This window comes from Aphidius gifuensis, linkage group LG6 (genome assembly GCF_014905175.1).
Source record: "Aphidius gifuensis isolate YNYX2018 linkage group LG6, ASM1490517v1, whole genome shotgun sequence".
Lineage (NCBI taxonomy): Eukaryota > Metazoa > Arthropoda > Insecta > Hymenoptera > Braconidae > Aphidius > Aphidius gifuensis.
Window position 1 is genome coordinate 7,581,155 of NC_057793.1, and position 25,486 is coordinate 7,606,640.

At 23.7% G+C, this 25,486-nt stretch overlaps 5 protein-coding genes across 7 annotated transcripts; 3 read left to right on the forward strand and 2 right to left on the reverse strand.

Moving 5' to 3' along the window:
- The first annotated feature begins 22 nt into the window (after positions 1-22).
- Positions 23-3,414, forward strand: LOC122859250 (glutamate receptor U1-like). Its single transcript, XM_044162682.1, has 8 exons — positions 23-202; positions 351-454; positions 550-732; positions 1,086-1,312; positions 1,409-1,518; positions 1,612-1,805; positions 1,870-2,174; positions 2,778-3,414. The coding sequence occupies exons 1-8, from the start codon at positions 97-99 to the stop codon at positions 3,289-3,291; spliced, it is 1,743 nt and encodes a 580-aa protein (XP_044018617.1). The 5' UTR covers positions 23-96; the 3' UTR covers positions 3,292-3,414.
- On the reverse strand, positions 3,366-6,622 carry LOC122859249 (protein SPT2 homolog). The gene is made up of 5 exons (XM_044162681.1): positions 6,036-6,622; positions 5,741-5,884; positions 5,520-5,649; positions 4,088-5,434; positions 3,366-4,000 (listed from the first exon to the last, which is right to left on the reverse strand). The coding sequence occupies exons 1-5, from the start codon at positions 6,087-6,089 to the stop codon at positions 3,918-3,920; spliced, it is 1,758 nt and encodes a 585-aa protein (XP_044018616.1). The 5' UTR covers positions 6,090-6,622; the 3' UTR covers positions 3,366-3,917.
- A 9,770-nt stretch (positions 6,623-16,392) lies between these two features.
- Positions 16,393-17,498, forward strand: LOC122859251 (exosome complex component CSL4). Its single transcript, XM_044162683.1, has 5 exons — positions 16,393-16,521; positions 16,673-16,788; positions 16,871-17,119; positions 17,195-17,276; positions 17,348-17,498. Exons 1-5 carry the CDS (start codon positions 16,479-16,481, stop codon positions 17,461-17,463), a joined length of 606 nt encoding a protein of 201 aa, XP_044018618.1. The 5' UTR covers positions 16,393-16,478; the 3' UTR covers positions 17,464-17,498.
- Positions 17,499-17,720: 222 nt separating this feature from the next.
- On the forward strand, positions 17,721-20,227 carry LOC122859253 (protein Pixie). Of its 2 annotated transcripts, none has more exons than XM_044162687.1 (3): positions 17,721-17,816; positions 18,102-19,910; positions 20,001-20,227. In XM_044162687.1, exons 2-3 carry the CDS (start codon positions 18,132-18,134, stop codon positions 20,046-20,048), a joined length of 1,827 nt encoding a protein of 608 aa, XP_044018622.1. In that variant the 5' UTR covers positions 17,721-17,816; positions 18,102-18,131; the 3' UTR covers positions 20,049-20,227. The 2 variants fall into 2 exon arrangements, with proteins under 2 accessions (XP_044018622.1, XP_044018623.1); XM_044162688.1 differs by having other exon boundaries at positions 17,786-17,905.
- LOC122859252 (glutamate [NMDA] receptor subunit 1) lies at positions 20,121-25,026 on the reverse strand. Of its 2 annotated transcripts, none has more exons than XM_044162685.1 (14): positions 24,675-25,026; positions 24,273-24,524; positions 23,988-24,182; positions 23,307-23,581; positions 23,124-23,237; positions 22,908-23,055; positions 22,630-22,840; positions 22,417-22,551; positions 22,185-22,342; positions 21,893-22,127; positions 21,655-21,803; positions 21,216-21,546; positions 20,877-21,130; positions 20,121-20,811 (listed from the first exon to the last, which is right to left on the reverse strand). In XM_044162685.1, exons 1-14 carry the CDS (start codon positions 24,840-24,842, stop codon positions 20,569-20,571), a joined length of 2,868 nt encoding a protein of 955 aa, XP_044018620.1. In that variant the 5' UTR covers positions 24,843-25,026; the 3' UTR covers positions 20,121-20,568. The 2 variants fall into 2 exon arrangements, with proteins under 2 accessions (XP_044018620.1, XP_044018621.1); XM_044162686.1 differs by having other exon boundaries at positions 23,994-24,182; positions 24,675-24,878.
- Between the last annotated feature and the right edge of the window lie 460 nt (positions 25,027-25,486).

The window sequence follows — 25,486 nt, forward strand, 5'->3', positions numbered from 1 at the left end:
TTGATAAATAATATTGATAATTATTATTATATTTATTTAGTGAATTGTGTTTTTTTTTTTTAAAATAAAGTGTCAATGAAAAATAATTAAATCATAATGACGGGATTTGATTTAATGCTTATGGGCATTTGTATTATTTCTAATACGACAAATTGTGATCGAAATCATTCGCTTCTCATTTATGATGATGCTAAATATTATGGTTGTGATTATTTGAAAAAAATATTTTTTTTATTAATTAAAAATTAAATTATAGTGTTTTTTTTTTTAACTTTTTTTAACTTTTTTTTTAATTACCTATCTAATTGAATTTTAGATAATGATATTAATTATTTAATTTCATTTTATAGGGGAATTTGATTTGGATAAAATGGATTTATCAACTGCTACGAAAAATCTTAAACCTAAAGATGAAATTTTGTTACCGAAAGTTATGAAAATTACAACGCTTGATGTAAGATTTGTTAAATAATTTTTAATTTTTTTGATAAGTTTGATTGATTGTTGTTTATTTTAATTATTAAAAATTATTTTTTTTTTACAATAAAGATGCCACCATATTCATCAATTTATAAATTAAATGGAAAAACAATGGGCAATGTAACGTCACTCGCATTTTATATATTTGATTTGATAAGTAAAAAATTAAATATTGAATATGAAATTGTAATGCCAGAACAAGAAATACTTGGAGATCACACAAAGGGTGTCATTGGTTTGCTGCATGAAAAGGTAAATATTAATTTATAAAAATAATAATTATTAAACAATATTAAAAAAAATATTTATTTGTACAATTTTCAAAATTGGCATTAAAAAAATTATCTAGAGAAATATTTTTGCGCTAAATAAATTCAAAAATAAAATTATTATTTTTACTATTAGAGTCAATTTTTTTTTTTTTTTTTTTTGTATTTGTTTTTCAGTTCTATAAAATACTTGAATATATTTTTAAATTTAAATGAAGCCAATTAAAGTACAGAAAAATCAAAATGATATCCAAATAAATTTCCGATAAATATTTTCATCAATAAAAGTAATTTAAGAAATTTTTTTTTATATTTAATTGTTATTATTTAATTTAGAAAGTCGATATGGCAGTTGCATTTTTACCAATGCATCCTGATATGTATCGTTATGTATCGTTCAGTCCAATTTTAACACAAATTAAATTAAAAGCCATGATGAAAAGATCAGATATTTTAGCAGTTAGATCTGGTTTACTTGCACCATTTACAAATCAAGTTTGGATATTAATTATCATTGCTGTTATAATTAGTGGTCCAATTTTTTTTGGCATAGTATTTTTAAGGTAATTTTCATTATTAATAATTCAACATACATATATATAAAGTTGTTAAATATTAATTAATAATTTATAAAATAAAAATATTTTGAAATATTTTAGATCGTACTTATGGAAAAATTCAAAAACTGATAATTATACATTTTTACAATGTGCATGGTTTACTTATGGTGCTATATTAAAACAAGGCTCAACAATATCTCCAAAAACAGGTAATTTAAAAATTGGAAATAAAATATTTTTACATTATAAAATATAGAAATATGTACATTGAAAATTAAATGTTGTATAAATTTATTTTATAGATTCAAATCGTGTGTTATTTGCAAGTTGGTGGATATTCATAATAATATTAACATCATTTTATTATGCAAGTTTGAATAAGTTTTTATACTCATCAAAATTGACATTGCCATATCATTCAATTGCTGATATTGTGAATGACAATCAAAAATGGTTAGCAACAAGTGAACGTTATATTGATTTTGCTTTGAAGCAGGTAAATAAATAATTTATATTTATATTCTGATGAATAATTAATAATGATTTATTTTTTATTTTAGTCAGAAATTGAAGATTTAAAAATTTTAAAAACATCATTTGAAAATGATCAGGGTCGTTTTATTACTAAACCATCAGATAGAGAAATTTTGAAAATAATGGATTCGGACGATGAAGCTAAAATATATCTCGGTGAGGATAATCATTTGCAGCGAATGATTGCTGATCATTATCTTAAAATGGTTAGAAAAAATAAACCTCAAAATAAACGATGCAAATATGTCATTATGCCGGAAATTATTTATCAACAGCCAGTTGCATTTGCATATCCAAAAGATTCACCATATCAAGAAAAATTTGATAAACAGTAAGTTTAAAAAAAAACTTTAAATTACTTATTATTTAAATATATACCTGGTAGATAATTTTCTACAACAAAAATATCCTAGCTAACAAGTTACAAAAATAAATTACAAATTTATCAAAATTATTTTGAATAAATAAAATAAATAAACATTCAATAAAATACATTTAAAAGATGAAAATATTAATGAAAATTAAATTTGAAATAATAATAACAGCAAGTCATTACAATACGATGATGAATTAATTAATTTTTAAATAAATTAATTTTCAATTTATCCAAGATATATGGATAATAGTAAATTTGCAAAAAAAAAAAAATAAATAAATTTTTAAATGGAATATTTATTTATTTATCGTGCTGATCATACTTTTGTCATAATTATTTTTCGACAAATTTTAAATCATCATAATCATCATTATGTCGACATGTTAAACTATGCTTGTATATTATTTTTATAATTATTCATTTTAATTTTAAATATCTCATGGCTTTTTATACCAAAACTTGCTACGTGATGTTTTTTTTTTTTTGGGAAAATTATCAACCAGGATACGTAATTTATGGATAATCCTATTAAAAACAAAAAAAAACCATTTTTTTCAGATTACGAAATCTTGTGCAATTTGGTATAATTAAATATCTTGAACAAAGAAAATTACCATTAGTACCTTACTGTCCATTAAATTTGAATGAAGTTAAACTTAAATTAAATATAAATGATTTATCATTAGCATTTAAAATATTAGCCGGTGGTTTAACATTAGCAACACTAACATTTATATATGAAAAAACTGGAGTACATCAAAAAAATACGATTAAAAAAATATGTTCATACATTTTTCCAAATTTTAAAATTTGGAAAAATCGTCATAATAGAAAACGAGTATTGGCAAAAAATCCTACACAAATTCTACCACTTGTATGTCGAGTTAATAATTATTTTGATGATCAACCAAGTACTAGTAATCCATCACCAACTCGTCAAAGTGTCGGTATGAACAAAAAAATAATATATAACGGACGTGAATATTTAGAAATTGACACACCACGTCGAACAAGTAAACGATTAATACCAACAAGATCTCTTTCTGCATTACTTTTCCAATACAACGAATAATTTTGACGTTGTAAAATTTAAATCAATATATTGTGGTTTTTCATGTAAATTTAATAATTAAACATCATGTCATTTTTTTAAATACTTATTTATTCATAATAATACAATAAATGTGTTTGAACATAATCAACTCGGACAAAAAAAAAAAAAACAATTACGTAGTTATTTAATTTGAGTGAAGTAATTATAGATGTAATGATTGTATACAGTCGTAATATTTTACTATATGTTTGTGTGTGATGAATTTATCTTTATGAAATAAAAAATTTTAAATATCTTAATTTTTTTATGAATTGAAATTAATTGTACAATTAAATGAGTTGTTCTTTTTTTTTTTTTTCTTGTTCGACATTTCTTTTATCCACAATATATAACATAAAAATAAATGTGTAAATGCTCCTTAAATCCTAATGAACATGTACAATTGTTTGAAAAAAAGATTTTTTTTTTTTTTTTTTTTTCATTTTAATAAAGATTTTATGATAAAAATTTTTATAATTTATTGATTATTTTAAAACTATATTATAGTTTATAACTAAATTGTATAAATTTTTTTTCTCAATAAGAAAATATTCTCATAAAAAAAAAAAATATTTATTTCTATTTATAAAAATGTTTTTTTTTTTTTATTTTTTTTTCTTTTTCATACCTAATTTACGTTTTTTTTCTAATGCTTCTTTTTGAATATCTTCAAGATCTTCCATTATTCCTAAGAAAAAAAATTTATAATTATAATTATAATTCAAAAATATATAATAATTAATTATTAATTTTTATTTATTTATTTTATATTTACCTAGTTTTGTTGATACAAATTCTTCTTTTAATTGTTGTGCATATGTAGTTTCCATATTGTCATCTTCATCATCAATATGCCTATATTTATTTTTATCATAACCAAATATTTCACTAATATATTTACTATAATCTTCTCCTTCTCCTTGTGGTCCATCATCAATAAAATCATCAAGTTCAGAATCATATTCTTCATCACTATCATCATAAATTCTTCTTTTATTAATTGGTCTACCATTTTTAAGTGATTTATTATTTCTAACATCTGACGGAGGAAATTGTCTTGGACGTACATCAGCTGGTGGAAATTGTCTTGGACGTACATCAGCTGGAGGAAATTGTCTTGGTTTAACATCAGCTGGTGGAAATTGTTTTTGTTTTATATTTTTATTATTTAAACTAGATGATTTATCATTTTTATCAGTTAATTTTGGCACTTTTTTAAGATTTGATAATGATGATGATGATGAACGTACATCATCAATTTTTTTTCGTTTTTCCATTTCTAATTTACGTTTTTCTTCTTCCATTTCACGTCTCATTGCTTCAAGTTCTTTTCTTTCAGCTTCAATTTTTTTACGTTCAAGTAAAATTGATTCTTTTTCATTAGATTTTATTAATGATAATTTATCTGGTAATTTTTCATTATTACGTTTTGGCATTTGTGTTATGAATTTTGGTAATTTTTTATTATCACTTATTGTAGTTGTTGATTTTTTATTAATATCATTTGAAGATGATTTTATTATTTTACTAGTTAATGCTTTAGCAAGTTTACTATTACCATTTATTGTTGAATTTGAATTTAATAATTTTGTCGTATTATTATCAATATTTTTATCACGTTCTCTTTGTTCACGTTTATCTTTTTCTTTTTGATATTCAATTAATTCTTTTCTCGTCATTAATCTTTCTTTTTCTTCAATTTTTGGTTTTTGTTCAATAATTATTGGTTCATATTGTTTTTTTTCAGCTATTTTTAATAATGTCATAAAATCTGGTGGTGGTGGTGGACGTTTTTTAGGTTTTGGTTTATCATCTTTATCATTTAATTTTATATCTTTATCATTATAATCTTTTTCACGTTGTATATCTTTATCATTTGTTGTATTTGTTGTTGATTTTCTTTTTCTACGATGTGGTAAACTTTCTTCAATTTCTTGTTGTTTAAGTGCTTGTTTAACACGATCTTTTGTTGATGCAATATCTTTTACAACTTTTTTACCAGTATTACTAAATAATGGTTTTTCTGGTGGTAAATTATTATATTTGTTCATTAATTTATTATAAAATGCATTTGCTTCTTGTGATACATAACCATAATCATCCTCGTCTGGCTGTGAAGGACCTACAAAAAAAAAAAGAATTTCAATAAAATTATCATTTAAAATAATCAAAAATTAGTTTAATCAATTTTTAAAATTTATCTCTACCAGCCATGGTAATTGCAGTGTCTTCAGTATTTATTGCATCTGCGAGAACTGATTTATTTGCTGATTTACATACTTTTAAATGTTTATTTATTCTATTTTGTGCCTTTTGATCTCTCAGTGATAATAAATTCTGAAGAAAAAAAAAAAAAAAGAATGAAAACATTTTTCATCAATTAATTTCTATAATAGATAAATAAAAAAATAGGTTAATTAATTATTACCAGTTTTTTTTTCTTTTCTTCTAATGCTTTTTGTTTTTCTTCTTCTTCTTTTTTAGCAAGAAATTTTTTAATTCCATCTGACAAACGTTTTTCTTTATTGTCTTTTTTTGGTGGTCCAAATTTTGTTGAATAATAATTGACATTCTGAAGAAAAAAAAACAATTTTTAATTTAGAACGATATCAGTGTGTTGAAATAATAGAATATAATTTTCTTTATTTAGTTTGTCATAAATTGTTGAGTGACATTTTGATGACGACAAAAAATAATAATATTAAATTATAAAAATAACTGACCTGTTTGATGTTGCTATTTTTTTGTGCTACAGACAATACTTGTAGAAAATCCATTGTTTTTTGATTATATAAATTATCAATTTAGATAAATAAATATTTGTTAATTGTTTTAAATGATAATATTATTATTTGTTTATTTTTAACATTATATCTGAAATTCATATTTAGATGATTATCGTCAATATTTTTTCATTCGATTAATCATTTTGATTTGACTCTTGTGTTCTATTTTGCAGCTTTTATTTTTTTTATTTTTTTTACTACCTTTGGAAAGTAAGTCAACACCTCCATATGTCAGCATGTGACACTGTTTAATAAATAATAATATTAATGCAAAATGTAAAACACACCGTGGTTTATCATCTATTACGTGAATAAACTGGCATATTATTGTACATTATACTTTTGTAAATCCACCTATTTATCAGTTTTATATTTTTTTTACAATGGAGATTCGATGATAAAATACAACGTCATTTGACGTGGTAGATTTTTTTTGTAAAATTTTCCAAAGAAGCTACGGCAAATCGACAATCAAGGAAAATATTGTTGAGAATACACCATGATTCATGAAGACTACATAGAGAGAGAAGAGACACATAGAGAGACCAGAGAGAGAGTATTAGACAATGGGTACTGGCGGCGGTGAGATGTATGGAACCATATATTTCAAGCATCAGTGAAGCTAAATTTTAAAATTCTAAACGTCTAAAACAAAATCATCCAGGTAAAATGCATATATGACAATTGTCGGTAAAATAAATTTTCTTAAAATATTAAAATAATAATAATAATAATAATAATTTATTTCTGTTTAAAATTTGAATTATTATTTTATTATAATAGAAAAATTTTATCAGTTTATTTAGAATAATTATTTTCATTATTTTTATTTATCATAATTTATTTTTATTCGTAATTTGCAAAATTTAATTATTCATAATCGCTAATGCTCTTTGAGTATATAATGAATTGAAAAATTGTCATTTTCACTATATACATATAATCGATTTTCAGAATCAACTTGTAAAAAATAAAAAAATATCCAACGTAAATAAAGTAAAAATATAATTCATATATAAAATTGATTATAATTTTAAAATAATATATTTAATACGTCAATTTATATTTATTTTTTTTATTTAAAAGTATTTAAGGTTGATTCCAAGTCCCATCGCCGTACCAATATTTATGCCACAAAGGGCCCGTATATTAATAACGCTATTTTTTATTCCCCGTATCCTGAAATTTTTGTATGAAAACCAAGTTCTTTAGTATATGCGCGGCAACACACTAAACAAAGTTTATAAACCATGCTTGTGTTCATGTCTGTGTATCTAGCAAAATTTCGAAGTTTAAAAGTTGAATATTTATTAGAAGAAAAAGAAGAAAAAATTGAAATAATTATCAAAATTTCGTCTTGTCCAGGGCTACAATCTGATAGTAAATGTACAGTTTTGAATCAACACAAAAAAAAGTTATTCGTAAAAACATGAGGTAACGCGTATACCTTGTGTGTTAAAGTTGTCAACTTTGACAGTAAATATCTCGAAAAAAGCAAACAAGAAAAAATTCAAAAAAATTCACAATATAGATAATTATTTCATTTAGAAAATAAGCCGAAAAAATCGAAAGTCTATCAGAAATTCAGATATTCGGAATCAACCTTAATCATTTTATTATATTTTAAATTTTTTAAAAATAATTAATTTCAGATGAAGAACATATTAATATTGGTATTGATGGTAGTTTTTGGTTTGAGTACACTATTTTGTGTAAATTCATTACCACAAAATTATAATGAAACTTCAAATAAACGTTTCAAGAGAGAGACGGAGCACACCAACCACCCTAGATCTGGCTGTTCCGGTACCTGGGGATGTGACGAAGGAAAATGTTGGACACGATGTGCAGGTTATTTAGAAATGTGGTGCTGGTCTAGAACATGGACCAAAACTAATCGCGATATCCCAACTCCATGTAACAAATCTGCAACTTGCAGTGAATGTTGGAACTGTGCAAGTAAATGTTTTTGGTTTTAATGATTAATTATCAATGTTCAAATAAATATCAATGGTAATGAGTAAAAACTTTATAATAAAATTTATAAAATTATGATATATAATTGAGAAAGATAAAGGCGTCTTTCATCAATTAAAATTACAATTCAACTATCAAGATATTTATCAAATTCAAATTTTTTAATAATAATGTTTCAATATTGATGCTGGTAATCAGCAAAGAATCTTCAAAAATGTTATATTAAAATTAAAAAAAATATTGTAAAATGTGAAAATAAATTTATTTTTTGAAACATAATTGTTCTCAAATATGTATATTCAATTATTTGTTCTTGTTATAAAAATTTTTTAATTATTATTGTAATTAAATTAAATAGAGCACCTAATTTTTTTAATAACCTGTCAAAATGAGAAACGTGGAAGTTATGATCTTTTACAATTTTTTTACACGCTCCTTTCGTCACTGCCAAGAAGACTAGAATAATATCTATCGTTTCATTCTTCAATATTAATTATATTATTTATAAATAATTGAATAATAAATTAAACACCATGAGATACATTCAGTTTTCATAAAAAAAAAATTGTTTTTCAATTCTAATCTTCATTTTGAATAATAATCATTGCTTTCTGATTTTATATAAAATGCCACATAATAGAAATAATAGGAATAATATAATATATAAAATTTTTAAATAACAAAAAAATTTCTACAAAAAAATGTGTCTCATTTTGTTTGTGTCGTTGCAATAGAAAAATTTTATCAGCTAATAAATAATAATTATTTTTGTCCTAATTATTTTAACCTTGAATGAGCTATTGGTCTTATTAATAAATAAAAATGAAAAATAAATTATTTTTGATAATAATTTTTTCAATTCATTATGTATACTCGAAGAACATTAGTAATTATGACCAATTAAATTTTGAAAATTTAGAATTATTTTTATTATTTTTTTTTTTATAATAATTATACAAGGCACTTTATGTTTATTCGTAATTTTTAAAATTTAATTTTTCATAATTATAATAGATAATGTTCTTCAAGTGAATAATCAAGGACAATTATGTTTGAATAATAAATTTATTATTTATTTTTACAGTTTACAATATTTTCGTAAATTTTAATATAACATTTTTGGAAGATTACTTGCTGATTAACAGCATCAATTGAAACATCATTAATAAACAATTTAAATATTATTTAAATAATATATTTTATAAATATCCTGATAATTGAAATATAATTTCATCTGATGGTGATATTCTAATTTACTACCCTTTTTCCGCAGAATATTTATAATATATAATATTTAAAGCATAATATAAATAAAAAAACCTTTTCCAATTATGTATTATGATTAACTTTCTGCTTATTAGTGATTTTCTTTGATATTTATTTGAACCATTAAAACCAAAAACATACACCTAAACATTTCGAACATCCACTGCAATCGCTATCGCTCTTACATATAGCTATGCTTGAACCATCGGTCTTGTTTTTAGCCCAGCACCACATCTTAAGAGCACCACATCCTACCCAACATTGCTGTTCGTCCAAGTTACATTCATATTCATCGGCACATCGATTCCTAGGAACCTTAGGAAAATATGGCTGTTGCCATGCTCCTCTTTCGACACGTTCATTTGAAGTTTTATTATAATAATTTTGTGGTAATGAATTTACACAAAAAAGTGTTCTCAAACCAAAAACTACCATCAATACCAATATTGATATGTTATTCATCTGAAATTGATTATTCAAAAAAAAATTTAAAATATAATAAAATGATTACTTTAAATTAAAAAAAATAAATAAATTGTATTAAATATATAATTTTAAGATTTTATTTAATTTTATATATGCGGTTTATATATAATTAAACTTACTTTATATAGGCCAGATATTTTTTTATTTTTCACAAGTTGATTCTGAAAATTGATTATATGTATATAGTGACAATGAGAATTTTTCAATTCATTATATACTCGAAGAACATTAGCGATTATGGATAATTAAATTTTAAAAATTACGAACGAAAATAGAGTGCTTTATAATTATGATAAAAAAAAATAATGAAAATAATTGTAAATTTTCAAAGTTTAATTGGTCATAATTGCTAATGTCCTTCGAATGTATAATGAATTGAAAAATTATCAACAAAAATAATTATTGTTAATTAGCTGATAAAATTTTTCTATTGCATCGACACAAACATAATAAGACATATTTTTTTGTAATTTAAAAATTTTATATGTTATTATTTTTATTATTAACATATGCATATATATACGGGGCATTTTATATAAAATCAGAAAGCAATGATTATTATCTAGGCCGATTTTTTACGATATGATAAAAATATACCAAAACAAATTTCAATTAAAAATATTTTTTTTTTATACATTTATATTTTCATTGATTTATTGCTTTGAATTGTTTTTTAATAATAATTATTCATCTCCCATTATCAAACGAAATGCAAATTTAAAAAATAGCAAGTAACTGAAAAATAGACTCGAGGCACTAACATACGGTTAGTCATTATTATATTTATCAATATTGAAAATATCAATAACAAATTTTTTTAGCATCATTTAAAGCAATATTTTTAGAGATTTTGCAATAACTTATTAGTAATGTATTACTAGTTAATTTGATTGATATGTTAAACCGTAAAAATTCTCGACATTACAAAAATCTTATCAATGAGGCGAAATTGAAAAAAAACAATGTAAACATTCTTATTATAAATAAAATAAATGTAAAAAAACTATTTATATATATAAAGAGGTAGTTTGAATGTAAATATTGTGGAAATTATCACGAAAATTTTCAAATTGAGTGTTGACAGTCGACTAACAGTTGGATAAAAAAAATAAGTCAAATAAACTATCAAATGATGCGATGATGATGATAGTCATCTCATTGCTTTATTGCCAATCATTGTTTTATTTCAATTGCAATATCGCAATATCAATTATAACCTCAAGTATTGTTTTTTTTTTTTAATTATCAAAAATTGGCAGTATCATATACAAAAAATTGTATTCAATCAGTTCCAACTTTACAGAAGGTCGAGTCTCTAAATATGAGATTGTAAACAAATTTTTTATCTCAAAATATAACGGCGAATCATCAAATATTATTTGACTATACTATACCTGCAGTCATTGTACATGCGATTGCGTGAACTTATTCGTCGAAAAAAAACACCTGCCTGATGCAGTGTATTGACCATTATATATTCACGATTATTATTCGTGATAAATAATTAAATGGAATAATTATTGATAAAAAAATATGAATAAAATCAAAAATGAAAAAAACTAATAAAATTAGTTGTGAAGGTTGTTTGAAGTTTTTAAATTTTAATTGAGCTGAATTCATTAATGACGTAATAATATTTTATTTTTATTTTTATTTTTATTTTGACATTGTACATATTTTATTTTTTCTTAATTACAAGAATCACAATAACAAATTGTATGTGAAACTTAAAGAGACATACAAGAACAAATAATTGAATATACATATTTGAGAACAATTATGTTTCGAAAAATAAATTTATTTTCACAGTTTACAATATTTTTTTTAATTTTAATATAACATTTTTGAAGATTCTTTGCTGATTACCAGCATCAATATTGAAACATTATTATTAAAAAATTTGAATTTTATAAATATCTTGATAATTGAATTGTAATTTTAATTGATGAAAGACGCCTTTATCTTTCTCAATTATATATATTAATTTTATAAATTTTATTATAAACTTTTTACTCATTACCATTGATATTTATTTGAACATTGATAATTAATCATTAAAACCAAAAACATTTACTTGCACAGTTCCAACATTCACTGCAAGTTGCAGATTTGTTACATGGAGTTGGGATATCGCGATTAGTTTTGGTCCATCTTCTAGACCAGCACCACATTTCTAAATAACCTGCACATCGTGTCCAACATTTTCCTTCGTCACATCCCCAGGTACCGGAACAGCCAGATCTAGGGTAGTTGGTGTGCAACGTCTCTCTCTTGAAACGTTTATTTGAAGTTTCATTATAATTTTGTGGTAATGAATTTACACATAAAAGTGTACTCAAACCAAAAACTACCATCAATACCAATATTAATATGTTCTTCATCTGAAATTAATTATTTTTAAAAAATTTAAAATATAATAAAATGATTAAATATACTTTCAAATAAAAAAAATAAATATAAATTGACGTATTAAATATATTATTTTAAAATTATAATCAATTTTATATATGAATTATATTTTTACTTTATTTACGTTGGATATTTTTTTATTTTTTACAAGTTGATTCTGAAAATCGATTATATGTATATAGTGAAAATGACAATTTTTCAATTCATTATATACTCAAAGAGCATTAGCGATTATGAATAATTAAATTTTGCAAATTACGAATAAAAATAAATTATGATAAATAAAAATAATGAAAATAATTATTCTAAATAAACTGATAAAATTTTTCTATTAACTAGTGTTGTTGACGGCCGCAAGCGGCCGTTTTCGTTGATCAACTGTCAATGATATGACAAAAAACAATTAATGAAATTTTTTATACAAAAAAAAAAAGGATTCAAAATAATTTGTGTTACCGGTATAAGACTTAGTAAATTTTAACTCGAGAAAAACGAAAAAAAAAAAAAAAATTACTTAAAAATGATCATATATAGATGCATGCCTTTTACATTGAATATTTTGTACTACTAAAATCAGAATTTGATCCTAAATAACAATAACAAATTGTAAATTTAAATTTCGGAGTAAACAATTTTTTTTTGAATAATCTTAAAGTACGAATTCTGCTTTTATTGATTCAAATGAGCTCACGGCTTTCTTTTCGAGAAGAAGAATTATTAATACAAATTAACCTACGACTTTTCTTCTAAGAAAATAAACAAATCATTTGATAATATTTTTTTTCGAGGTGCCATGTAATTGTTAATAAACAATTGTATGACACCTCCAAAAAATAATCCTTTACAAATAATTATTTTTTTATATTTGAAGAAAAAAACGTGGACTTATAATAGCAGAGTGAAAAAAAAATATAAAAAATTGTTTATTAATGATCCCATGTCACCTCGAACAGCTGTTAATATTTATTAATAAATATTGTTGAATAATTTTATTTTTCATTTTTGAAAAGAAAGTCGTGAGCTTAATCTAAACCAATAAATGCAGATTGCAGGGTTCATACTTCAATAATGATTTGAAAAAAAAATTGGTTACTTCAAAATTTTAGTTAACAAATTAACAAAACTTTGTTATTGTTAATTATGTACAAATTTCGATTTCATTAATACAGCAAAAATATAAAACAAAAAAATAAATATTTAAAGTGATTTTCTTTTTTTTTTTTTGTGAGTGTGTGAGTATGTAAATGACGACCAATGAAATGACTGGAAGCAGCGTTATTCATCAACTTTTTATAATCATTAAAAATAAATGTTAGTTTTTTTCATTTTTAATTTTATTCATATTTTTTTATCAATAATTATTCCATTTAATTATTTATCACGAATAATAATCGTGAATATACCTGCAGGTTTTTTTTTTCGACGAATAAGTTCACGCAATCGCATGTACAATGACTGCAGGTATAGTCAAATAATATTTGATGATTCGCCGTTATATTTTGAGATAAAAAATACGTTTACAATCTCATATTTAGAGACTCGACCTTCTATAAAGTTGGAACTGAATGAATACAATTTTTTGTATATGATACTGCCAATTTTTGATAATTAAAAAAAAAAAAACAATACTTGAGGTTATAATTGATATTGCGATATTGCAATTGAAATAAAGCAATGAGATGACTATCATCATCATCATCATTTGATAGTTTATTTGACTTATTTTTTTTATCCAACTGTTAGTCGACTGTCAACACTCAATTTGAAAATTTTCGTGATAATTTCCACAATATTTACATTCAAACTAATATAGTTTTTACATTTATTTTATTTATAATAAGAATGTTTACATTGTTTTTAATTTCGCCTCATTGATAATGTCGAGAATTTTTACGGTTTAACATATCAATCAAATTAACTAGTAATACATTACTAATAAGTTATTGCAAAATCTCTAAAAATATAAAAAACTGTTATTGATATTTTCAATATTGATAAATATAATAATGACTAACCGTATGTTAGTGCCTCGAGTCTATTTTTCAGTTACTTGCTATTTTTTAAATTTGCATTTCGTTTGATAATGGGAGATGAATAATTATTATTAAAAAACAATTCAAAGCAATAAATCAATGAAAATATAAATGTATAAAAAAAAAATATTTTTAATTGAAATTTGTTTTGGTATATTTTTATCATATCGTAAAAAATCGGCCTAGATAATAATCATTGCTTTCTGATTTTATATAAAATGCCCCGTATATATATGCATATGTTAATAATAAAAATAATAACATATAAAATTTTTAAATTACAAAAAAATATGTCTTATTATGTTTGTGTCGATGCAATAGAAAAATTTTATCAGCTAATTAACAATAATTATTGATAATTTTCAATTCATTATACATTCGAAGGACATTAGCAATTATGACCAATTAAACTTTGAAAATTTACAATTATATTATTTTTATCATAATTATAACACTCTATTTTCGTTCGTAATTTTTAAAATTTGTATATATTAATTGAAAATTCTAAATTCTCATCACTATATAATATTTTCAGAATCAACTTGTGAAAAATAAAAATATCTGGCCTATATAAAGTAAGTTTAATTATATATAAACCGCATATATAAATTAAAAAATAAAATTATATATTTAATTTATTTATTTATTTTTTAATTTAAAGTAATCATATTATATTATTTTTTTGAATAATCAATTTCAGATGAATAACATATCAATATTGGTATTGATGGTAGTTTTTGGTTTGAGAACACTTTTTTGTGTAAATTCATTACCACAAAATTATTATAATAAAACTTCAAATGAACGTGTCAAAAGAGGAGCATGGCAACAGCCATATTTCCAATGTGGACTGGCGGACATGCTGACGAAGCAGCATGTTGCTAAAGATGTGGTGCTGGGCTAAAAACAAGACCGATGATTCAAGCATAGCTATATGTGAGAGCAACAGCGATTGCAGTGGATGTTCGAAATGTTTAGGTGTATGTTTTTGGTTTTAATGGTTCAAATAAATATCAAAGAAAATCACTAATAAGCAGAAAGTTAATCATAATACATAATTGGAAAAGGTTTTTTTATTTATATTATGCTTTAAATATTATATATTATAAATATTCTGCGAAAAAAGGGTAGTAAATTAGAATATCACCATCAGATGAAATTATATTTCAATTATCAGGATATTTATAAAATATATTATTTAAATAATATTTAAATTGTTTATTAATGATGTTTCAATTGATGCTGTTAATCAGCAAGTAATCTTCCAAAAATGTTATATTAAAATTTACGAAAATATTGTAAACTGTAAAAATAAATAATAAATTTATTATTCAAACATAATTGTCCTTGATTATTCACTTGAAGAACATTATGAAAAATTAAATTTTAAAAATTACGAATAAACATAAAGTGCCTTGTATAATTATTATAAAAAAAAAAATAATAAAAATAATTCTAAATTTTCAAAATTTAATTGGTCATAATTACTAATGTTCTTCGAGTATACATAATGAATTGAAAAAATTATTATCAAAAATAATTTATTTTTCATTTTTATTTATTAATATTTATAATAAGACCAATAGCTCATTCAAGGTTAAAATAATTAGGACAAAAATAATTATTATTTATTAGCTGATAAAATTTTTCTATTGCAACGACACAAACAAAATGAGACACATTTTTTTTGTTAAAAATTTTATATATTATATTATTCCTATTATTTCTATTATGTGGCATTTTATATAAAATCAGAAAGCAATGATTATTATTCAAAATGAAGATTAGAATTGAAAAACAATTTTTTTTTTATGAAAACTGAATGTATCTCATGGTGTTTAATTTATTTTTCAATTATTTATAAATAATATAATTAATATTGAAGAATGAAACGATAGATATTATTTGCCACGTGTTAATTTATTATTCAAACATAATTGTTCTTGAAGATATTCAAATTCAATCAATAAATATACATATATGGCTACTACTTCATTTCCTTTCTCAAGTTGAGACCTCTAGAGGTCTCTAGACTTCAAAGTCTCAACAACAGTTGTTGGTAAAATAAATTTTCTCACAATATTAAATTAAATATAATAATAATAACAATTATTATTATTTATTTATGAATTTGCACATGCTTGTTTATTTGTTTATATATCCAAATAAACATTGAGCTATTTTTAAACTAAATAATAATCAGCTAATTATGACAATGGAAGAAAATAATCATCCAATAGTATGTGTACCTGGTAAGTGAAAATTATATATTTTATCATTCAAATCATTGATTTATCTAACCAAAAAAAAAAAATTTATGTTAAATAAAAAAAAAGAAAATAAATATTTTTATTAACAACAATTTTAAATTATTGTCATTTGTTTTTTTTTTTGCAACTTTAGGTCAAAGACTTTGTTTGTCAAATAAATTAAATTTACCTGGACCTGGAACATATGAATTACATGGATATATTTATTCAAAACTTGCTGGAATTGTGGAGACAGTTGTTGATGATAAAGTGAGTAAATTATATTTTTATTTTTCTTATAAAAACAATAACAATAATTGTTTTTTTTTTTTTTCTTTTTTCTATTATTTAGACAAAAACAATAATGGTACATGGAACAACAGAACAAAGTATTGTACCAGCACCAGGTGATATTGTAACAGCAATGGTGACACTGGTTAATCAAAGATTTGCTAAATGTATATTAAAATGTATTGGTGATGTTGTATTAACAAGACCTTACAGAGGTATGATAAGAAAAGAAGATGTCAGAGCAACTGAAAAAGACAGAACTGAATTGTACAAGTCATTTAGACCTGGTGATATTATACTTGCAAGAGTTGTATGTATATTTATTATCTTATTATCATAATAATATATAACACATAACAGAACTTTAATTAAATTATTTATTTAGATGCCAATGACTGAAGCTCATACTTATTCTCTTAGCACTGCTGAAAATGAACTGGGAGTTGTTGTTGCACACAGTGAAGAAGGTATTTTTTCATTTAAATTTATATAAACTAATTATTATTGTATTATTAAATTGATATATAATTTATTTTAGGCATATCAATGGTTCCCATCAGTTGGACTGAAATGCAATGTCCAAAAACATTATCAAAAGAATTAAGAAAAGTTGCTAAAGTTGTACCAGAAAAAGTTGCCCAAGAAACATCATAATTTTTATATTAATTAATAATAAAATTTATATTTAAAAATTAAACAATTATTTTATGTCTCTTTTCTTTTTTTTTTTTTTTTTTAATTTTATTAATAATAATAAGCCAATTAATTTTTTTTTAATATTTATAAAGCTCTCTCTTTTTCTCCATCCTTTCACTTTATTTTTACTCAAAATTCCAGTGAAAGGAGTGAAAGGTTGTCAGCCATTTGAGAGAGGTAAAAAAAAAAAAACTTAAAATAATAATAATAATAGACAAAGAGGCCATCTTTTCGCCCCGGTTCGCAGTGACGAAAGGAGCGTGTAAAAAAATTGTAAAATATCATAACTTCCACGTTTCTCATTTTGACAGGTTATTAAAAAAAATTACTCTATTTAATTTAATTACAATAATAATTAAAAATTTTTTATAAATAATCATTAAAAATAAATAAATACATTGTGAGTTTATTATTTGTTTATTAACATTGTCTCAATATGTTAACAAGCATGACCATTAAACTTTTTAAGGTTATACATTGTAAATCCCAATGAATATTATTGTGATATAAACTCATAAAATAATATTAGATTTAATAAATGTTAATTATAATATTTGATATTTACCTACTAATAATATTTTGTTGTTTTGTTTTAGATCTAGGCATTGCCTAAATTTTCGTTAATAATGCCTCCAAAAAAGTCTATGGAAGAGACTGATCGTCTAACACGTATAGCTATTGTTAATACGGACAAATGTAAACCTAAAAGATGTAGACAAGAATGTAAACGTTCATGTCCAGTTGTACGTATGGGTAAACTTTGTATTGAAGTTACTCCAAATAGTAAACGAGCAGAAATATCAGAAGAATTATGTATTGGTTGTGGTATATGTGTTAAAAAATGTCCATTTGAAGCAGTGACAATAATAAATTTACCAAGTAATCTTGAAAAAGATACAACACATAGATATTCTAAAAATTCATTTAAACTTCATCGTTTACCAATACCACGTCCTGGTGAAGTACTTGGTTTAGTTGGTACAAATGGTATTGGTAAATCAACAGCATTAAAAATTCTTGCTGGTAAACAAAAACCAAATTTGGGACGTTTTAATGATCCACCAGATTGGTCAGAAATATTGAGTCATTTTCGTGGTAGTGAATTACAAAATTATTTTACAAAAATACTTGAAGATGATTTAAAAGCATTAATTAAACCTCAATATGTTGATCAAATACCAAAAGCAGTAAAAGGTACTGTACAACAATTATTGGATAAAAAAGATGAATGTGATAAACAAGGAGAAATATGTCGTATGTTAGATTTAACACATATTAAAGATCGTAATATTGAAGCATTATCTGGTGGTGAATTACAACGTTTTGCATGTGCAATGGTATGCATACAAAATGGTGATATATTTATGTTTGATGAACCATCATCATATCTTGATGTTAAACAACGTTTAAATGCTGCTGTTACAATACGTTCATTAATAAGTCCAGATAAATTTATCATTGTTGTTGAGCATGATTTATCTGTATTAGATTATTTATCTGATTTTATATGTTGTCTTTATGGTGTACCTGGTGCATATGGTGTTGTTACAATGCCATTTTCAGTTAGAGAAGGTATTAATATATTTCTTGATGGTTTTGTACCAACTGAAAATTTACGTTTTCGTGAAGAATCACTTGTATTTAAAGTTGCTGAAAGTGCTACTGAAGAAGAAGTTAAAAGAATGAATCATTATGAATATCCAGCAATGACTAAAACAATGGGTGCATTTACTCTTATTGTACAAAAAGGACAATTTACTGATTCTGAAATATTGGTATTACTTGGTGAAAATGGTACTGGTAAAACAACATTTATTAGAATGCTTGCTGGTAATTTAGCACCTGATGAAGGCTCTGGTGATATTCCAATGTTACATATTAGTTATAAACCACAAAAAATAAGTCCAAAATCACAAGGTATTGTACGACAATTATTACATGAAAAAATACGTGATGCATATATACATCCACAATTTATAACTGATGTTATGAAACCATTAAAAATTGATGATATTATGGATCAAGAAGTACAAAATTTATCTGGTGGTGAATTACAACGTGTTGCATTGGCACTTTGTCTTGGTAAACCAGCTGATGTTTATCTTATTGATGAACCATCAGCATATCTTGATTCTGAACAACGTCTTGTTGCTGCTAAAGTTATTAAAAGATTTATTTTACATGCTAAAAAAACTGGTTTTGTTGTTGAACATGATTTTATTATGGCAACATATCTTGCTGATCGTGTTATTGTTTTTTCTGGTATTCCATCAATGAAAACAACAGCACATACACCACAATCATTATTAAATGGTATGAATAGATTCCTTGAACTTCTTGGAATAACATTCAGAAGAGATCCCAATAATTTCCGGCCAAGAATCAACAAAAATTCATCTGTCAAGGTAAATCATCTTATTGTTTTTTTTTATACAACAAAATAACATCGAAATCATCAAATTACCCTCTTATTTATTTATTTTATTTTTCAACAGGATATGGAACAAAAACGTGCCGGTCAATATTTCTTCTTGGAAGATTAAATAACCAAAATAAAAATATTTAATTTTCAATATTATATAAGTACCATCAACAATTGATATATCAATTCGATAAATGTTTTTTTTTTTTTTTTTTCTTAAATTATAAAATTTTATAATTCTACATGATTCATTGTACACAGGTGGGGATTATATGAAATAAATCGAGATAAATAAATAAATATCTTAATTAATTTAATTGACATATTAACTGAAAAAATTATATTTATTATTTTAATCTGGCTGGCAGTTTATAATTTTTCATTTTGATATCTATGTAACATTGGCACAATCGTAAGAGTTTTTTTTTTTTTTTTTTCATTTTTTTTTTTTTGTTTTTTTGTTTTTTATCATCGAGTAACAAAAAAATTATAACAATTTTTAACATTCATCATAAACAATTTAAATATTTTTTAAATCTTTATACAACATGTATTGTTATTAATATTATTATTATTATTATTATTTTAACATGAATTAAATTCATTTATTTATTATTTAATAATTTGACTTAAATGCTAAACTAAACAACAAGATGTGATACATCAACAGCTGGTGAAAGACGGATATTGTCATCGTGTCGTGATGATGAACGTCGTCGCATATCATCATCACCTGGCCATGCTCTACCTGGATTTTTAGCAGGGCTTTTTAATGGTTGATTTAATCTTGCAACAGCATCAACAACCAAACTAACTGTTGTTGGATCATTTGTGCTTATTGCTTGATCTCTTCTTAGTGGTATTGCTCGATGATTTTTACGTCTCTATAATTAAAATATACATAATAGATTATCTTTAATTTAATTTTTTTCAATTTTTTAATTTTTACCTCAATTAAATTACGCCATTTTTCAACTGCATGTCTTGCTATTTCTAATTTTTTTTGTTTTTTAATTTGATGTTTTTTATATGCCATTTCAATAATAATTAAACCAACACCACCAACAATACCAGCACCAACTAAAATAAATACACCAGCCATATTTTTTAAACCAAGTGTATTTGGAGTTTTTTCAAATTGTTCACATTGCTGTAAATTTCCTTGGAGTATCCAATTTTTATCAAGTATTTCCATAAAACCACCTTTAAATTAGAAAAAAAATAATTATCATTAGTTAAGCTTATTTAGTTTATTATTTAATAATATGATAAATTAATTTTTCATTACTTTCATGAAAATCTAATATTGCCAGTGTAACTGCATCAGCCCATGGTGATCCTTTTTGTAAACCAATACCATAACCAGATCTTCCAAATAATTCACCAGCAGTTACAAGCTCACAATCTTTAGCAGCTTCAAATTCTAATCTTGAACTATCCCATATAAATGCCATTAATTTACCAATTTTAACATCATGTATTGCATCTTCAGCTGTATCATAATTATTTGCTTCCATTGTTCTATACATATTTGATAATTCAACTTGTCTTCTAAAATACATATCAACTGATGATCCTTTTACTGTTGCACATGTTAAATTTTCCATTGTGTTTCTTAACTATTATTATTATTAATATATAAAAACAAATAAAAAAAAAAAATGTTACATATTTATTTTTAAATACTTAAATAATTATATTTTATTATTATTATTTTTTTTTTTTACCCGAGCATCATTTATTCCAGTCAATTTTGTTTTTGGTCTTTCCAACACGAGAAATGCAGCCAAATTAGCAGTATATGAAGCAACAATGATCATTGCAAAACCAGCCCAAACCATTCCAAGAACTCTTGCAGAAAAACTACGTGGTGTACCTAAATAATTTTCATAATTTATTTATTTATTATTATTTATTATAAATTAAAATTTCTTTTGTTTATATATAGATAATATAAAAATAAACCTTCGCCAATTCCACTGTTTAATAATACTCCCCAGGCAAACCAAATTGCACTTGAAAGATTTAAGGCATCCTCTTCGGTACCGTCGTTATTAGCCAGCTTGAACCTCCCGAAAGGCGAAAACCTATCAAGGAGGTACAAAACAAGCGCAACCACATGCACCGACACCATCACCAATATCCATAAAGTATTACTAAATGGTTGCAAGAAAGACACCAATGTTGATGATCTAGAAGGCTAAATTAATTATTTTTATTTTTATTGTTTATAATATTTTATTTAATTATTTTTTACTTTTTTTTCCAAGATTGTGATTCCTTGATATTTAAATGGTTTACTAAATTCAATAAATTCAGCTCTTTCTGGGCTTATTGTTAATGGAGCAACAATCATATCTGCACGTTCATCAACAAGTTCACCAATTAAACCACTCCATTCTTTTTTACCTCCAACTTGAAAAAATAATAATTATTAACAAATTTATTTATTTTTATATTTTTTTGTTTGTTGTAATAATAATACTTACGGCTGCTATTTTTAATCATGTAACTACCAAATTGTCCATCAGGTGAAAGAGCCAATGTATATGTAAAATTAATTGTTTTTGATAATTCTTTTAAAAGATCTATGCAATATCCTTTGCAGCAATAAAAACGTGTTACTGAAAAAAAAAAAAAATATATATTTAAAAATACAATTTATATTAGACTAATTTATTTTAGTGATTTTTTAAATTTACCATCGTGTTCAGTTCTGTTAAAATGAGGACATGGTATTTCATCTGGAAGACACTCAGCAATTTCACTAACTCGGGTATAAACAAATGGTTTTTCTTCAATAGTCAATACCTTTAAATGAGTTGGAATCATAAAACCCTCTGGTTTTGTTTTCAAATGACCTGGCCATATTATTTTTGTTTCATTAAGACGTAATTTCATTCTTTGTGTGTCCTTTATTTATTTGAAAATAGAATATTTAGTTAAATTTATATTAAAAAAGAAAAAATATTAAACTTACTGGAGAATAAACAAATTGTCCAACAGAAACATGTTCTCTATTTTTACGAACATTAACAACATTATATTCAGCAAATATTCTATCTCCATTATCATCAAATGCAACTCTACCAGTTTCACCTCTTTCCAATACTTGTTTTTTAATAAATCTACATTGAAAAAAAAAATAAATAAATAAATTATAAACTTGTAAGAAAAAAATTAAAATAATATTTACCCAAATAATTCTTTTCCAGTTTCCCAAATTGATCCAGAATTATCACAATCTTTTGGTGCTTCAGTGATAGTTTTTGTCTCATTCATTTCACGAAGAGCAGAAACTAAAACATATCTATAAAAAAATAATACATAGAGATAATTTGCATTTATTTATTAAAAAAAAATAAATATATATTCTTACAAGCTGTCTTTAATATGAGCTTTTTCATCAGTTGAATTTATTAGTCTCAGTCCAAGTAGACCCTCTGGTGCATTTGATGCCATTAGTACTTGTTCACTAACAATCCAAACATATCCAGCACCAGTCATATTTAATGATCCAGCATTTTTAAATATAACTTCAGAATCTTTACGACTTGCATACATCAAAACAACACGTGCTTGTGCATTTTTCATATCCATTAATTGAGTTGTAAAATTTTCAAGTCCTGGCTCAAATTCCAACACTGATTCTACCTATTTTTATATAAAAAAAAAGAAAAAAAACAATAAAGAAAATTAAAATAGTATATTTATTAAATATTATATTATATATATATATATTTTTTTTATGATAATTTTATAACATTTATAACATCACGCATGCATCAGTGGTCTTGCATGGATATATAGTTTTTTTGTCATCATCATCATCAATACTTACGTTGTATTTTATCAATAGTTATATCGTGCAATAAAATAAAAGGATGTGTAACACAATAAAATAATGAAATTTAGTTTGAAATATTAGAGTGATTTTAAAAATGAATCCTGAAATATTGATAAATGTTTAGCGTGCAGATACAAGATCTAGATGAAACACATATTATAATACAAGGGTCGACACACGATGCTTTTGAAAATTCAAGAGTGCGCAACCCACATGTACTTTGATCTCCACGTCGTCCTCAAGACTCTGGGATGTTGTTTGAAATCTTCCAAGTAATGCTCGTCCATCAGTATCAGAACTATGAATGAATATTATTTTCATATAGTTAAAATGTTTTAAAAGTTCAACCCAAACATCAGCTTGATGAGAATACGGTGGTACTGTACGTAAAAATGACACGTGAATATTCTGTAAAATTTAATTAAATTATTTTATCAACATGTTTAAAAGTTTTTTTTTTTTTGTGTACAACAAGTATTTAAAATTTAATTTATATACTTTATCTGAAAATGCTGAATCTCTTGATGATATACCAATAACAGGAATATGATAAAATCCACTTGTATATGATACTGCTGCTGGTGATAAATCACCAGTTAAAGGATGAGACACAACAATAGCATAAACACGTTCAGCTATCAATGATTTACAAACACTTAATGCTGTTCTTATTGGATTTGAATCCATTCCAATAACAGTATGATAAAAAACAATTCCTCGATTGACATATTGTAAATCAAAATTTAAATTCTGCAAGTTAAATAAACACGTGCTTTTTATTATTATAAAAAAAATTTGTTTTAATTTATAGCTAAATAAAATATTTTTATGTTTTTTAAATTATTATTTTTACATTAGAATATTTATAAAATTTTTATTTTTTTTATTTAAATAACTTACATCAATTGTTTTTTTAAAATGTACTTGACTTGCATTGTTTGATAAAACTCCTCCAATTTTATATGATATTGGATTACCACTTACAGCTTCACATGATTTTATGCTCGTAAAAATAAAAATAAATAAAAATATATTTATTGTTAATTTATTATATTTTATTTTTGTCATTTTTTTTATTTTTGATTTTACTGCGTTATTATTGAAATAACATTGAATTTATTTGTTTTTTTTTTTCAATGAAAATATCATTTATTTGAAATTTTTTTTAAGTACATAATGGGGTGTGGTAAAGATTTGATAAAATTAAAAATATTAAAAAGAGTCAGCCCTTGAGGACTGCCACAGCCCGAGTGTCGAAAAAAATTTCTCGTGTATTTTCATTGATCCATTTGGATGCTGCGCATTCGCAACTCGAAAATTTCTGATCAAATCAGTTTCGAAAAATTATATTCTGTTGTTAACTGCGTCTCAATAATTGTTTAGTTTTATTTTTTATTTTTTTTTTTATATCGAAAAAAAAAAAACATCATTGCTATTGAGCTAACCCTACGTTTGCAATTAAATTTTTTCGACTGATTTTTTTTTTAACAGGTAGAAAAGAATGCAGAGAAATTTATGTGATAAATTTTGATAATTAATTTTAAATATAAATAGCTAAAAGTGATGACACAGTAACCTGGTTCAACTTGTACCTATATTATTAATTTATTAAGAAATTTATGTAGCCAGATAATCTTGTGAATTATTATTATTCAGGACCTGTATTTTATAAGCAATATAAACGATAAATTAAATAAGCTAAAATACAAAAT